Source organism: Trachypithecus francoisi, unplaced genomic scaffold (assembly GCF_009764315.1).
Source record: "Trachypithecus francoisi isolate TF-2019V2 unplaced genomic scaffold, Tfra_2.0 Lachesis_group19, whole genome shotgun sequence".
Taxonomy (NCBI): Eukaryota; Metazoa; Chordata; class Mammalia; order Primates; family Cercopithecidae; genus Trachypithecus; species Trachypithecus francoisi.
This window is the reverse complement of record NW_022681464.1, coordinates 22008224-22026340: the sequence shown is the minus strand read 5'-3', so window position 1 is coordinate 22026340 and position 18117 is coordinate 22008224. Positions and strand designations below refer to the sequence as shown.

The window sequence follows — 18117 nt, the reverse complement described above, 5'->3', positions numbered from 1 at the left end:
AGTTTTTACTCTTCAACATAAATCAAATTAAACGAACTACATTTGCTATAGCTGGTGTTCACCAGACTTCAAGATGCCTCAGTACCTGCTGTCTCTCCAGACGCATCCTCTTGGCGGCATTTCTACTCTCACTCTCACAAGCTGAAGCCAAGATACTCTCTGCAACTGCTGAAGTAAGGTGGGAAGGAATAGGTCGAGACTAAAAAAAAACAAAAAAAGAGAAAAGTATGAAAAAAATTATTAACAGTATCATTAACAGGCCAATGTTATTCTCAGAAGAGCTCTCAGGATCATCAACACGTGCAGGAGTATTCATTTATTTCAACTGAACTTATTTCAATAGAAAGAGGAAATGGCAATTGTAAAGATGAAAAATGAAAGCTAGTTAGAGATTAAAGCTATCGTTGCTACACAGATCCATCATTCATTCCCATAGATCCATTGTCACAAGTATCTAGCCTGCGCCATGAAGCTGGAGTTTGAACAGGCTGTGGCAAAACTGCTAACTGGATTTTGCAAATAAAACAAGGTCTTTAATTCTACTATAACATATGACATGCACAAAAAAACAAAACAAAAACAAGTGACAGGGCTGAAACAGAGTTTAAAAAAACCTAATAGACACTCAGACCATGTCAAACAATCTTAATATGAAATATTATGAATATTTACACTCTAAATTGTGACCCAATTGATGTGATTAAAATGCTTTTAAATATAAATAAAGACTAAAAAGTCAGCCCTACAATGATTTTAATATATTAAAGATTTAGTGCTTTAGATGTTAGATATGTTTGCCTATGTGTACATACATGTTTTGTTTTACTTATAAAATATGAGCTGATATTTCATAGATAGATACATGTTGAAATCCATCTTCTATGTAGCCCATATAGAAAGTAATTAATTCTCCAACTAATTTCATAATTAACTGTAAATTGTTTGCAGCTCTCAATATCACTTGTGATAACCATAACAAAAATTATGATTTTCATTCTTTTTTCCATAATTACATGCAAAGTCATCCAACTGAAAGATGAAATACTTAATGATATAGAACAGTTTTTTAAATTAAGATAAGCAAATGATAGATAAGAAATAACAAAACTAAACCAAATGAGGTAGTAAAATAATGTGAAATTACGAAATAAATATATCTTTTGGGAATATAGCAAATATAGTATATGCCACCTTAGGGTTTTCAAAGCCTCAGACTAAAATATGTGTGAATGCTATTTATTAGAAGCCTGAACTAATTGAGACCTTTTGAATTTTTTTCTAAAGGAATTGAAACATGGCTTTTTTGTACATGACTCATTTTACCAACTTTGGTATGTACAGCGTGTCTCAGCAAATTGAACACAGGGCTTACATCTAAAATAATATTCTAGAACAGCTAAATTCAGACCACACCATTTTAACAGACACTCCATTGTTAAATTTGTACAGTGTAGACAGAGACCGGGCTCTGACCTTGGGTGAACTAGGAAGCAATTTCTGCAACTGCCTTAGCAGACTTCCTCACTACTTCCCCTCCAAAGTAGCCTCTGGAGGCAAAAGGTAGGAAAGGTATAGGGTACATTCTCCTCTGCTAACCCCATGGGACATCTCAAATGATGGTTATATAACTTTGACAATAAAGCAGTAGGATATTTGGAATGTTATTTTTACAAAAAAGAAGAAAAGAGGTCCATTTGTGGCAGGAAAATAATGCAATGTCAGCATTTTGAGAAGGAAATTAGGAAGCCAGGACTGTGCATTTGTAATAGAAAAGAGGGTCAAATGAGGCAAACCTAAAATAAATTGTCATAAAGATGTAAGCATAATTTCAAAACTCACATTGCTTCTTTGTTTCATTCTCTACTTCACTGAGTATAAATAAAATATTATAGTCCAAAGCCAAATAAATGAAGCTATAAAATCAGTCTCATTAAACAATGGTCACTGCCTGGCTCAAAATGTAATCCAACTACATGGGAATTAGATACTCACTGATACCTTTCTTGATTGAGCTAATTTTTGAGGAAAAGGTGTTATAGGAAAAATGGGAATAAGAACATTACATTATCAAAAAATAAAACGAATTATTTGATTGTAGTTAGCATTATTCAAATAGGAGCAAGAGTTTATACCTTTATAAACTATATTATTAGATCATTTGTTTCCATGGATGAAATTAAGACAATCTAAATAAAATATCAGCAACCTTCCTTTTCTTAATCCAATTATTGAGAGCCACATGGGATTCAGAGAGACATATTTCAGTTCTTCATTACCTCGATTTTTCTCTTTTTTTTGCTATCTCCATTAAAAATTAGGAATATACAAAGCTATAGAATTTTAATAAATTATATTGTATCAACAGGCACACAAGTAACTTAAACGCATAAAAGTTTGTTTAAAAGGGAGAACATAATTATCCCTTCAATTAAAATTATTTCATAGCATTTTCTTTCAAATTCTTAATAATTTTTAAAAACAACTCTTACTATTCAACTTCTACTAAAGCAGTAAAAGTTGTTATGCCCAGTAATTTATGTAATTTCCTTTACAGAAAAGACGATAGAGAGAATTGGATCTTCCCTAGATGTGTGAAATCAGTTTTCTCAAAAACTAGAGTAATGTCCTGGCTAGATACATTTTAAGGTCATGTGATAACCTCATATTTAAAAATCGACTTCAAGATAAAGCAACCATGTACACACTATCCTACTGAGTGGAAAAAATAAGTAGAATCAAAGATGCATGATTCAATACTTCCCACACATAAATAGTATAATTTTGAAAATAGATTTGTACTGAGTTTATTGTAGGATCATAAATTGACAACTCTCGATGGCCATAAAAGTCATCCAGTACAAGTTTCTTCTCTCAACTTTGAAGAACTGAAATGTAGGTAGATTAAGTAATTGCAAAAGGACAAATTGAACTAGATCCAGAACTCAGATTTCATGTCTCCCAATTTTCAGCTCTCACTTTCCTAAGTTCTGTTCTATATTTAGTACTTTTACATACTTTGTCATTAATAAAACAAAAAATTCTTTTAAAAATCCTTATATACAAACCATTGTTTTCAACTAAAAAAATAAGCAGAACAAAGGTAGCTATTTACATGAATACATTATAATCATCCTTAACTCAAGCTCTTTGGAAAAAAAGGCAGAATAGATCATAAAATCTGTATTAAAATCTAAAAATTATATTTGAAATGTATTTTTGCAGAGAATGTACTATATCTCAATAATGTGTACCTCCAAATAGAAATCCAGTACCATCCTAATTTAATTTTTAGATAAATGTTAATAATATCTAACTCCTATCGAGTGCTTAGGACATTCAGCTATTAATACCAAAAGTTTAGATTTATTATCAAATTTAATCTCCTAAACAATCTTTGAGAAAAGTACTTATATTACTCATATTTTAGATAAACTACATTGAAGTTCTGAGAGATTATGCAACTTGCTCACAATTATGCAGTGATGTATGTGGAAATACCTGAATTCAAATCTGAGTCTGATGATGAATTGGGAGTTATAATCCCTAGTAAACTACTATTCACATTTTACAACAAAGTCCCCAGTGAGTTTAAAATAAATCTATAATTCTTAAATACTACACATTCCTGTAAGGGAATTCAATCACAGCTAACCACACATGGCATTTAGCAAAGAATATATCAGGATCTCCCTAGCATCCTTCACTTAAATGGTTGAAGTTCTTTAATATATTGTCCTATAAATTCTATAAATTACAAAATTTATAATCTTCATTAATGGCACAAAGACAAAAATGTAACTTATCTAAGTTATGTCACAAATTCTTAACTGATTGAATCGGAATTCATAAAATTGTAATGTTTATACAGCCAGAAGTGTCAATAATACTATACATGAACCATCATAAAGCTTAATTTCATGCCCAAAATGAGAATGCAGGAGCCAGGCAGAGAAGTTCTTTCCCTCATGTGAGGTAATCATGCTAAAAATCTCTTTGCTTCTAATATTAATGAGTCAATAATAAATGCCAATACTCTCCAATACACATAAGGCTCAAGTGTGCAGCATTTGGTTATAAGATATTAAAGACGAAAGTTTAAAAAATTTCTCTATAATTTGGCTTCTATCCACTTAACAACTCAAAAGTACTAATATCAAGATAGTGAGAAGGAAATCAATCAAATTTTCTCCTTATAAAAGGAATTATGTTACAGAGAAATTTAAAACTAGTGTTTAGTACGTGCTCTGAGAATCATCTCCTGCTGAATTCTCCTTTCCATCATTACATTTGACAGTTGAGGGCTTATTCTAATGTCACCACAGTATTGTCTTTCTAAAACATAATTAGCAATGTGTTAGGGGATATGGTCATACACTTCACCAGGAATGAGACTGAAAATTCCCTCTTACATTTGTAAAAGTGGCCATAAAACACAAAGCTTCCATGTAAACATTGGAGATAGGAATATTTTGACTCAAAGACCAAATGCAATTAATTCAATAGATAACTTATGAAAATAACACCTCCTCTGGCTGAAGATAGCTCAGTAAATACATATACTATTTGATATCTATCTCTCTATCTATCTTAGAATATTTAAAATAATAGTTAACAATGGATATAATTATACACTTCACATGATCTATACCTGGATTGGGAATATTTATTACATATTTGTATGTACATATTACATACATTATTTCCCTGTATACAACATAATGGTACCTACCCTCATTATCTCTTCATAATTAACTGACATTCTAACTGGGATCTGAGTTGATCTTTCTCCAGCACTGTTCTTATTGTAATAATTATCTATGCTCAAATCAATGGCAGTTGTGTCATTAAACAGATGGCTAAACCATCACATGGAGATTTTGGAGTTTAAAAAGTCACATTTTAATTGGGGACTTAAGATGTAATTGCTGTTGGCACGATGTAAATGTGTCTTTTCTTATATATGTTGGTAAAATGTACCATCACACCAACAAACTATTCCATTTTTGTGGGTCTTAAAACTCTACGTGAAATAACTTTTAGAGTCCTCTGAACTTCAGCTGTACATTTAGGGTGCCACAGGATTTTTGCAATTATAAAAAAGTACAAAGAAATTTAGGAATGTTAGGTTTTGGTCATGGGTTAATGTGGTGATGCTCTCAGACTCCACAGTTTAAGTGAAGTTTAATCAAGTTGTTAGTTAAGGTCAGTCTGGGAGCAACTGTGACATCTACCCAAGGTTGTAAGTAGAATGAGTGCCTTGAAGATAATTAAACAGTCAGAGTTTAGGTAATGTGCTGAATTAAGATTATTCCTCCTAATCTTGTTACTTTATAAAACACATTATTAAGAATTCTGTAATTTGGATGGTATGCACACATTATCTCCCCCAAGTGGCATATCTATACCTAAAGGCATAATCGTTCAGGTTATATACATATATAAAGTTTCATGTTCTAAGAGATCCCTTCTATTAAGCAGGTGGTTTCATTCTTATACATCAGTGGAATAGAGATGGTTTGCAACTAAGCCATACTGAACTGAATACTATTCTATAACCAGTTACTTGCTATGTGACCATTTTTGCAATTTAATCTGCATCTCAGTCATCCTGCTAGGTATTATTAATTTTATTCTTATAAATGACAAAACTGAGGTTCAGTCAGAAAATTATAAATAAGGAAAATAATCTCCACATTATGCAGTAGTTTTTAGAAGTCCATGTGAAATGCACATAAAATCACTAGCATATTTTATAAGTACTTTTTATCTAACAGGAACTGTGCCAGGTTTAGAGATCTGAAGATATCAGTATGGTCTCTGCCATCACAGAGCTTACTTGACAAGTTGGTACAATGCCTAGCACATAGGTTATAACTTTATAATGTACATGGAAGTGCATCATTAAAAGTGTATTTAGTAAAGACAACCTTTTGTGAGCAATTCTGAAGCTCTAATACTATATAAACTTAAAATATTTTTCAAAAACTTGGGTTAAACTCAGCTGGCAGAAAAAAACTGATAAATGAATACCTAAGGTTTTACTTTTTCCTAATTTCTGTGAATATGCATATGTTTTGCTGCAGAAATACTGATATATTTGTATATGTGATGTTTTTCTAGGCCCCATTATGGGTGTTATGCAACAAACCTAGTATGTACTCTGTGATGTCCCAAAATTGAAAAGTTCTGAATTCCAAACCATAGATAATCCAAGATTTCAGATAAACTGGTGAATGCAAACTAAAATAGTCGTTCAACTGTCCTTATTTCATTCCGCATGGTTTTAATGGAAGTAAAAAGGAAAGTTCCTTCCTCAATTAACCCTGGCCACCTGAGTTCATCCTGGACAATCAGGGTACTCAATACTTTGTTTCCAATGACTGATCCAAGAAGGTGGACATATAATCCAAATAGGGCCAAGCAAAGTTCTTTCCTGGGAACTGAGACCTGGAGTTGGAGGACTGCTCTTGGGTTGTGGGTTTTAAGAATGGAGGCCTAGAACTGCTGGTGGCAACATTTCCAAACAGGTAGCAAGAAGTTGTCCAAGATGTAAACCAATATACAAGAGAATCATAATTAAGAAAAAGGAGAGCAGCAAACCCCTGACACTGGAGCCCGTGGATCCACTATATGTGAATTCTTGAACTTTCTAGTTGTTTGAGAAAATTCTCTTGACTAAAAGGAGTTTGAAAGTATGCTTTAACAGAAGTGGAATATAAGCTAATTAAACTTTGTCTGGGCTTTGATTAGAAATATTTCATTTATGAATTTATGATCTGTGACTTGGCCTTACTTTTAGAATAATATTGGCCATTAATAATGATCTTTTACGAAAACATGGGGAATTAATAAGTCTTCTAGTTGAAGACTTAGAAACACAGCTTAGTTAATATCAGCTGACACCTCTGATCAAGACACAGGATCAACTAAATTATCAACTGAAATAACATGCTTTCATTTTAACTACATGATCCTTTATTTTAAATATATAAAATATATTTTGTATATCCTATATACACTGTATATATTCTGAAAGTTGAGTGTTATATATACTTACAATTACTGTACATTATGATGTAGTTTTCCTAATTATTTATTTGTGAAGCTAAAAGTGTATACCAATTCCATTCGTATAATTAATATCACTACCTATTCCCACTAATTGCTAAATAGATTTAAATCTTTTTAATGTATCCTTTCTTGGCCTTTTGGTTAAGATCAAGTGTAAAGTTTTTAACATTTTAATAGTTTAAAAATAGTTAAAATTAAACGTTATATAACCATTTTCTTTTGTGAAAAAACTCGCTAAAGATTTAAAATATATTATGCTACATTTTCAGTTAGTAGTAGTTTTTAAAATTAAAATACCAATTGCAAGATACTATGAAACTCATATTACACAACAAAAATTATCTCATCTCTCAATTAATTTCTACCACAAAGAAGCACATTAGTAAATATCCATCCAGTCACTCAATCTTTCATTCAGCAATTTTAATTCAGTTGAATTCAACATGAATTGGGCAACTTTCATGAGCAACTACTTGTATTATATAAGACATTGTGGGTGATACAGAGATGAACAAGTTAAGAAGCGTAGTACTCAAGGAACATAATTTCTTCTTGAAGAGCTAAGGCCCATATATATAGATAACAGCAATATAAGACAAGATAAAACTACAAAAGATGTACCACAAAGTACAATTTGCACATAGAAGAAAGAGAGATTTGAGGCTGCTGTTAGCTAGCAGTGAGGATTAAACAGATAAAGACCTAGTTGATTTAGTCCTTCAAGTAGCTCAACAGATTGAGACAGTGCGGGTTTCCCAGGAAAGGGAACTGTGAAATTCAGTTTCAGATTAAATTGCATTTTATCATGTTTCTCACATGCAACAGGTACCATACTAGGTGTACCAGGTACTGTCCTAGGAGTTTTTACATCTGTTATTTCGAGTGCTTTTGGTTTTCATCTTTAGGATAGAGCTATTATTTCCATTTTTCTTTTCCAGGGTGAGACCACAGCTCGGAGACAGAAAATCCACAAGCAGCAACTGAAAAAGCACAGATAAGAACCAAGGTTCACTGACTACCAAATCCAGGTGTTTTTCTTCAGATGCTCACAAATGCTGCCCATTTTTTTTTTTTTTTTCCTTTTGGATTCAGTTTCCTTCTTCTTGGATTATAGAAGCATTCCTCTGGAATCAGTCAGGTTGTATGAGTAGTAGCCTCAGAAATTATCTTAAGTATTTCTTTCCCCCTCACTCTGAAAGTAGAGCTGAGCTGCGCATTGATTTGTGAATTACAAGTAGTTTCTCTTGAAGACTTTTCTTCTTAGTACTTTGAAGAAATTGTTCAGGCTGGTTTTCAGTTGTAGATAATGTGTTGTTTCCTTCTGGTACATTTAAGAATTTATTTGCTTTTCTGTGGTTTTATTATAATATCCATAGGTATGAGTTTTTTTTTTTTTTTTAATGTATACTGTTTAGGACTAATCTCCTTATCTGTTATGAGGATTGAGGTCCAATCAATTCCGAAAAATTCTTCATCATTATCTTTTTCAATTTGCCTCCTTATTCTAATTTCTCCTCTGGAATGCCTGTTAAACCTGTCTTTGTCATTCTCTTCTCCACCTTAATTTATTTTTCATATTTAACTTCTCTTCTTTCCTGTGGGTAACTTGCACACTTCTGTGTTCCAGTTTACTTTCTCCTTGGCTGAATATTATATTCTACTTAACCCATTTAGTAAAAGGTTTTAATTTCAAAGCTTATAATGTCTGTCATGTTTATTCCTGAAGGTTGTATTAGGATATTTCTTAATTCCCCTTTCATAGAGAGGAAAATAGAGGACGAGCCTTTCTTGGGCCCGGCTTTACAGACATTTCTCAGTTTATGTGTCTATCTAGTTACAAACTAAAATGCATGTATCCTGAACCTGGGTGGACATTCATACCCCAGCCCTAATCTGTCTGGGTCTACATTTACTTTTTCTATCTTTCTAAGTTGTTACCCAATCCAAAGGGCTTACAATTCTGGCTAAGAGTTTCCTATTCATTTCAGGTACCTGGAAATTTCCTTTTCTTTCTTTTGAGCTTAACTGAATATTTTTTAAATTGTTATGTTTTATTCAGGATTTGTATATGTTTGTGGTGGGAAGCTGGGTGGCGTGTGTGTATGCAAAGAGAACATACCCCATGAGGCTCAGGTCAACATCTTGCTTAAAGCAAAAGATGCAGTGATAAGTAGCTTTGAAAAATACATTGGCTATATTCTTTACAACCCAGTTATTCTTCAATTTTAATGCATTTAGTAAATAATGAGCAAAGGGTACCCATAATCCCTGAGTCATAAAAAATTAGTGAACCAAGAGACAACCCATTGAAAGAAGGAGCAGCAGTCTCAAATGATGAACTATGGTGTGAAAGGAAATAATTTGAACATACTAGAAGAATAGGTAGAAAGGTACCATATTATATGCTATACATATACATACATGATCACATATGATACCCCAGTATCCCTATCCTTTAGAAGAGACTCAGAAACACTACGCTTGTACAGGAATTGAACTAAGCAAGGAATTGAAGCTAGGTCTCTCGGTTTCAAAAGGTCGTATGCTAAAACATTATAGAAAGAAATATGAAATTTGTTCTAAGATGACAGAGTTTCATACTTATCAAAGCCAAAATTGAGGAAGACCGCTCTAGGGGCAAAGGCAGATTTATCATAAAGTCAATAAAGTGAGGCACAGGATGACTCAACTGGATGAGCCTCTTGAGTGCTGGAGTTCCTGGATGTTGTAAGCATTCTAGATAGGAAGGGAAAGCCACTTTAAAATCTGGAAGCATTTATATGTAAGTATGTCTGAAAATTGTATAACAAGATTTTAGAAGAAAAGTGTTTTAATCTTCAAGATTTCAGTGGTTTCTAATTTTTTTGTGTATTATAATTTTAAACTGCAAATACACATTCATTTTATCTACCTATTTTTTTGCTCATAATTGTGTATTACTTTTCTTTTCAAAAAGATCTCAAGTCATGTAATCTTCAGCTTTTGCAAACCCTATTTCTGCCTCTGCCTAGGCATAGTGTATGTGAAGATTGTAAGAGGAAAGTAGGGAGTTGAGTTAGAAGGATTATGCAAGAGTATAGATATGAGGTGTGAAAGACTAGAACTAAAATAATAGCACATAGAATCAGAAACTATAATATTTATTTGGGAAACAGAGTAAAGGAGGAATAAGCAGAATTCATTAAGTGGTAGGATACAAGACACAAAAGTAGTCAAATCTCATTCTACACTTTTGAGCAATGGTAAAAAATAACAATATGGTGCTATTAACAGTAGGCGAGTCAAGAGGAATTTACTGGTGGCTTGATAAGTGAGGTGGAATATCAGTGGAGAAGATAGGTGCTGGAGAATATAAAGAGTTCAGTGTAATATAATTATTGCTCTAGTGTCTGGCTGACATTTGGAAGGAAATACCAAAGATTTGTATATTTTGGGTATTGTGCTTTGAGAATAGGATACTGTACACAAGGGCAGACATTTGCAATTGTGGTTAGGGTGATATACAGTACGTGGCTGAACACAGAACTGTAGGAACTGTCCAAAAGCAGGTAAGAGTAAATAAGGAGGAAGAGAAACAGCAAGCTTCAAGAAAATGAGCATACTTTAGTTGAATATGCAATCTTTGAGTTTTGTGCAAAGGTGGTCATGTGATCTTTATAAGAACTAATTGAGTAGAGTCATCCTTTGGTATCTCTGCAGGACTGGCTCTAGCACCTCTAAGGATGCTCAAGTCCATTACATAAAATGACATAGTATTTGCCTATTACCCAGGCACACTGTCCCGTATACTTTAAATTATGTCTAGCTTACTTATAAATCTTAATACAATGTAAATGACATGTAAATAGCTGTTATACTGTGTTGTCTAAGGAATGATGACAAGTAAAAAATGTCTATACATGTTCAATACAGATGACAAGTAAAAAATGTCTATACATGTTCAATACAGGCATAATCCCCTTATTTTTTTGCCATATATTTTTAAACAGTTGATTGAATCCACAGATGTAGACTCTACAGATCTATAGAGCTGACTACACAGTGGTGAGAACCACAGTCTGAATAATCTGAATGTGAGGGAGTACTGCAGGATTTGGTGGTAATAGGTATAATCTGCGAGTATAAAATGCTCTTTTGAGAAACCTGACAAAGAAAGATGAATTCAGATTGTAGAAGAAGAATAAGAGATGTCACTTTTTTTTGGTATCTGAGAACTGTTTTTTTTTTTTTTTTTGGAAAAAAGGATTAAATGTTCCTCTCATTGAAAAGGGAAAACTGAACATACAAAAGAGTAGGGGTGGTTGATGGAGCAATCTTCTGAAGAAGGCAGAATTATATGGGGGCAGAGATGCGAAGTTTATTTATCCAGGGCAAAGAAGAACAAGACTTTTCCTCTGTAAAGTCACCAGAGAATATGTGAGTCAGAACATTTAGAAAGTTTTGAAATTTTTAATATTGCTTTTTCAGGCTCTTGGAGTGATGACTAAGATCAAGGTATATTCATGCTAGTAAAGACTGAGGTGAAAGAGAGATCCAGATCCCTGAAGTGGAAAAGGTAAAAGAACTGTGAAATCAACTTATATATCAAAATTAATATGGAGGATATTATAGAATGCAATTAAAAATAAATATTATAAATAAAGATCTTAGAGAATGTGAATGTAATCTGGGGGATGGTAAATGACAACTATAAGAAAGAGGGCAAGAGTTGGTACAAAGAGCAAGTGGAAAATTCAAACAAAATGTGTTTGCTAATTAGCATCAATTAAGGTAATTGGTGACAGAGAGAGACACATAGTTATACTCATGTGGTATGAAGAATTAATAGCTACACAAGTATTATAAAGTTTTTATCAAGATCTTATATGAAAGGCTAGGTATATTTTTGATATAATTTTTAGTTTAAAGAATCAATTCATTTTTACAATATCTCTATTTGTTAAAAAGTTAATAGCAAGTGTCACTGTAGCTATTCCAATACTTATGATATCAGGGAAACTATGTATTGAAAACAACATCTGATACCTCTCCTGTGAGCTGTGTTAGACAAATAGAAGCAAATGATGGAAAAGTTAAATCCTCTAAAAAAATACATTATTTCCTAAACATGAAAGGCTTGCTTTCTGGTGTTTTCATAATAAATGATTAGATTATTTATTTATTTGTTTCTAAATGTGTATCTCCTTTTTCCATTAAAAAATATCAAATCCACCAAGGAAAGCTGTCTCTACCAAGACAAATTAAACAGAAAGAAAATGGAGAGAGTTTGGCTCTGAATTCCCTGGCAGTAAGGCACAAAAGTGAACATATTAAGGTTCATAGACCCAGTGCTGAGAGCAGGTGAAAGCATTCTATTTCCTCAGGAGAAACAATTATTATTATTATTATTATTGCATTAAATTCTAGAAGAAACTTTTGAAATCAAGTTTTCTGTCATGGACATTTAGCAGCCTAGTAAACAATGACCTTGACAATACAAAAACTTGCATGAGATTTATTTCTACGAGGGAAAAGAGTCAATTGCATAATATTGAAGGCAACTAACTAGGTAATTTTTTGATAGATTGAGATTATTAAATTTAAATATCTAGGCTATTTGGTTTAACTTGGCACAGTGGCAAAACTTGGGATACAAGAGGAGCAAAGCGCTAAAAGTCTCCTATGTCTTCCCTAAATATTGTCATTTGAGTTTTACAGAAATACATGTATGCGCCTTGGCGAAAGAGTCTCATAATGCAAATTCAGGAAACAAAAAAGAGAAATCACGTCACCTATTGGAGATGATACTCAGTATGGACCAACCCTACCTTGTTCATAAAGCTGTGCTTTTTATGGCCTTTTCTATCACTGTGAATTTACGATCAGGACACCTTCTGGAACAATAAATATTCTTCAGAGAAATTGCTCAATTTGAGCATCAAAACCACACAATAGACTCAATAACAACTTGATATATTTGTCTACTTATTAATTTAATGGTTACTTAACTCACTGGGTTTTTAAAATCTAATGAAAATGAAGACAGTATTTACTGATCAAACATTAGATTTATTAGATTTATTTTTCATAAAGAATGGCCTTTTATGTCCAACTCTGGAGATGTTATGGTTTGAGATAATTGGTACAGACATACTCTGAAACCTCTCTTATGTACACCAATTCTACCCAATCACACCTAATTAGATTCACAGATCACAAACACTAACAGCCTAGGCTTTTATGGCACCTTCTCAGATAAGATGAGAAAAAAATGGTTTCACAAAATTTTGAAACTGTTCACATACATAAGAAGAAAATGGGAAAGGCATACATTGTAAATGTGTGCATTATTTCTAGATGTAACAAGTAGAGCAAGGTGAAATAGAATAAAGTTTAAAAATCATTGATTTCTAATCTCTGTCCTATCAAGTAATCTAATGTCAACATAATCTCATCTGTCTATAATGTCCACCTGAATATGAAAGCTCTTGGTACCATCCACCAGCACACAAATAAACATATCCAGTACAACAAATCCTTATATTTCACCTAAGCATTTTCATTCTCTGCTCTTTGCTTTCAAGGCCTGCAATTTGTTAACCATTGATATGAAAACGGTATTCCTTAGGTAGATCCATCTCTTTCCTTTTGATTTAGAGAATGCCATTCTTACATGCCATCTCAAGCAGTGACTGGTGCTTCAGTTCACAACTTAAATAACCTCATGCCCACTTTAGTAGTGACAGAAAGAAAACAAATATGAATGAGATGCTGGTTCTCACTGGTGTTTACTCATATCACCTTTATTTTCTGTGACATGGTACCACATGGTTCTGTGAGCACTGGACTCACAAGATATTCCTCATTAAATAAACAAAGAGAATAAATACTTCAGGAAGATGAAAAGGAGAAGGGGAAAAAACAAACGAGCAAACAAAAACCCCTTTGACCTGACATTATGGAAAAAAAATAAAAAAAGACACTAAGATGGAAAAAAAATAGTGTCATGGTTTACATGTGGGATTTTGATGGAGTCTAGGGCTGTGTTTTAATTCAAAACTCACCATCTCAAAACCACTTCTTTTCATCCGCCTGCAGGACTTGAGGTAAGTACGTATACGTTTTCTGGCACGCTCTTGATACTCAGGGAATTGTCGCCTGCATGAGTCAATGATAGCCTGGATCTTTTCTTTGGGCTGCTTAGAGATTGGGACCATTCGGTCCAAGTTTTCATCTACAAACAGCCTGACAAACATCTGTTGGCAAGAGGGAGACAGAGGAGAAGGGTTTGGAGGGCTGCTCTCTTCTGTTCCTAGCTTCCTGTCTTGATTACCGATAGGAAAATACTGTTTTCTGGTTTATGCACTGGAGAACTTTGCAATGGAAAGCCAGAAATTTTAAGCAAACACTCTTTAAAGACTTTCTAAATGGTTGGATTAAAAAATAGAGAGAGAAAAAGAGAGAGAAAAGCAGACAGACAGACAAACATACAGAAAATAATAGACTATCGTGTAGAAAAAAATCAGGAAATAACAGTAGACTGTGACAATTGAGCACCCCATTACATTCTCTATTAATGATGAATACGACTGTTACATTGCTACACTGCACAGTGGACTAATCTCTGAAATCAAACAACTGACTCTTTTGTCATGCATAATTAGATAAGCTAGGAAAGCAAAAGAAATAACAGATGACGGGCGTACTCTTCCGAGGACTAAGCTGAGGCCCCCTCCATCCACTAGGTAAACATGCATACTCACACAACACAACTCCAGTTTTCAGCTCACATTTGGCTTTAAAATTCTAAACAAAACACAGCAATTCTGGTGTCTGGTTGGCAAAGAGTGTTTCATGTACTTTTTAAATCCTTCTGTAAATTAAACAAACATGTCTCTAAAATATCCACATTTACCAACAAGCAACAACATGAAAGTGAAGTGGTAAAAATTAAACCACACTTGGAGTGTGGCAGGACTCACATTAAAAGCTTTCAGTCGCTCGGCTTCAACGCCGTCTGTCTCATTAACTTTCTCGGAATCGTCATGGTCCTCATGGTCATCTTCATCCTCATCTCCCCTGTTTAGTGAGAGGTCCTCAGCTCCTCGGTCCACACTCTCATTTTTGCCAGAGTCATAGCTGGAGTAACTATGTGCAGGAGACTGAAAAGAGAAGGTGAAATAACTGCTTTTAAATTCACTGCACAAGCTTATAAATTTTATGTCTCATCTTTAATTTCAATTGTTTCTCAAAAACCTTGTTTGTGAGTTGATAACTCTAGAGCTGTGGTGATTTTAGTTTAAATCAACATTAATTCAAATTAAATTAAAATTTCATTTCCTTGGTCACGTCACACTAGTTACATTGCAAGTGCCCGTTAGCTGCATGGAATGCTCCATCACTGCAGAAAGTTTTATTGAACTTAGCTGTTCAAGAGCAATTACTGTTTCCTCTCAATATTCATATTCCAAATAAAAAAGCAATGTGTAATTGATTTTGCAAGAGAATCATTGTGTCACATATTCTTAGAACTTAATATGACCTCAGAGCTTTGTCAGTATTCATATTAGTATTACACTTTATATAATATTGTATTATATCATATCAATATTATACTAACTTTATTTGCATTCTTTAAACAGGTATGGTAACTGAGGGATGTTTAATTAACATCCCCAGCAAGAGCTATACAAAATATTATTAACTATTAGTTGCTAGTTAACATGCTTTGAAATAAATGTATACATTGTCTATGAGTCTTAAGAGGGCATCTGATTTTGGTTTAGAAAATGGGAATCAGGTTTCTTCCTAATCCTCTGTGAAGTTTAATGTTTCTGGATTCTAACACTATTCAAAAGACAAAACAAATTTAAAGCAAGAACAAATAATAGTGACACATATTTCCATGTAAAAACCATTACACATCTGAAAACTTGAAAATGTTTAACAGTTCATTTTCACATGTAAACAGCTGATAGATAGCCTTCTTAGAGCCTCTGCTGTCAGAATACAACGCATAAGTATATCTACATGTTAATGGGGCTGTTTAAAATAAATAAACTGGCTTTGATCAGTTTTCATTTTGGGATTACACCTATTCCAAATATTTTCTCTTGGGACCCTCTAGGATTATTCCAGAGTAAGTTTGGAAGAGTGACCTGGAAATAAAGAAAATCCAAGTATATGGTGTGATAAGGAGTTTGATTCAGCCATGTACACCACAACAAACTATTTTATATACTCTTTGAGACCATAACGTTGACCAATCTTCTTAGAATACTCTAGGTACTTTTGATAAAATACTAAACTAAGATGTAATCAGATTTAAAAAGGAGTATCCTCTATTTGTGTTCATGATATAAAAGATATTTTGGGCCGGGCGCGGTGGCTCAAGCCTGTAATCCCAGCACTTTGGGAGGCCGAGACGGGCGGATCACGAGGTCAGGAGATCGAGACCATTCTGGCTAACACGGTGAAACCCCGTCTCTACTAAAAAATACAAAAAACTAGCCGGGCGAAGTGGCGGGCGCCTGTAGTCCCAGCTACTCGGGAGGCTGAGGCAGGAGAATGGCGGGAACCCGGGAGGCGGAGCTTGCAGTGAGCTGAGATCCGGCCACTGCACTCCAGCCTGGGCGATAGAGCGAGACTCCGTCTCAAAAAAAAAAAAAAACATATTTTATGAGACATCAAATACAATAAAGCAAATAATGAAGCAAGTGAGAGGTAAAGAGAAGAAGTTAGTACTTAGAACAACTGCGTGCCTAGTCAGTTGGTTCCCTGAAGCTTCATAGCAACCTGGTGAGAAAGGATTATCCTCCACATTCTACAGATAAGGAAACAGCTGCAGAAAGTCTAAACAACCTCCTCTTATCTGAAGAATGAGACTATATAACTACTATGTGAACCTAGGTCTGCCTAAGAGCTAAGAGTGATCAAATAAGGTTTTCTTCTCAGTATGAAGTTTTCCTTTCTAAGTGTGGGTGTGTGTATGCACATGTGTGTATAATTGAAAGAACATAAAATATGTATTGGTTTATGTACATGTTAATAGTTAAACAAAGTATTTTATAAGTGATTTCCCCTAAAACTGTTACTCCACCTAAATAAATTGGATACATTATTTACATTTTCTTACAGAACAGTAAGCTGCAATTTATAAATCTTGAGTAAGAAGAATTATCACTTGCTGTAAATTTTCCACATATAATAGAATCTATTTAAATAATTTAGTAGTGCTTCATACACAGTTTTACTTATTTGTTTTGCTGGATAAAGTAGAATAAAGATACACTATTGCAATCAAATGTAGATAATTACATTTTCTTAAATACAAACCATCCATAGAAGGAAATAGTGACAAGCTCTCTTTTTTCAACTTAGGACTAAACATTCTGGAATAAATATATTTATTTTAGGAAAAATATATATTTAAGAGAATAAACTCTTAATAAACAGCAATAGTATACAACTTTTAAGACCAACATGGTTAGTAGTAATTTCTAAAAACTCTCCAACTCCAAGTATCTATCTCAAAGTCAATCATTTCTTCCCTCTGCAAACCTTTATTTACATTGAGTGTCACTACACATTTGGTGTTGTGCCAAGATACTCTGCCACAGAGCAATTTTCATTCAACAAATTATTTATGGGCATTTATTATGCATCAGGTACTATTCTAAGCTGTTTAAATATATGACTCATTTACAATGAACTGGTTAAGTGACTTTCCCAATGTCACATAGCTAGCAAGTGAAAAAGGATCTGAACCCATGCAGTTTGGCTCTGAGTTCATCATCTTAACACTATTCTATGCTGTCTCTATAGGATGACTACTTATGAGGTTATTGTTATATCAGTAGAAATCAATTCCTAAGGCACTGTATTTCTTGACACCAACTTTTAAAATAGAAATACCTCTGTGACAAGACATATTAGACCCATTTCATTATTTAACATCTAACTATGAATTTCCCTGTGCCAATCTGATAGAATATATGCATTTCATATGGGCTGGAGCCTATTTAATAATGTTTTGTATTCATGAAGTGTCTTAAAATTTACATGGAG

General features: G+C 33.5%; 1 protein-coding gene across 4 annotated transcripts in view; it reads right to left on the bottom strand.

Annotated features, from left to right (window-relative positions):
• Window positions 1-18117, bottom strand: part of NOL4 (nucleolar protein 4) — a 383228-nt gene that overhangs the window by 86961 nt on the left and 278150 nt on the right. For 2 of the 4 annotated variants that reach the window (XM_033178023.1, XM_033178025.1), the window contains 3 exons: window positions 15033-15212; window positions 14115-14306; window positions 86-199 (listed from right to left, as the gene is read on the bottom strand). In XM_033178023.1, the coding sequence (XP_033033914.1) occupies window positions 86-199; window positions 14115-14306; window positions 15033-15212 (486 nt within the window). The remainder of the gene's footprint in view (window positions 1-85; window positions 200-14114; window positions 14307-15032; window positions 15213-18117) is intronic. The other 2 variants (XM_033178024.1, XM_033178026.1) reach the window with 1 other exon arrangement.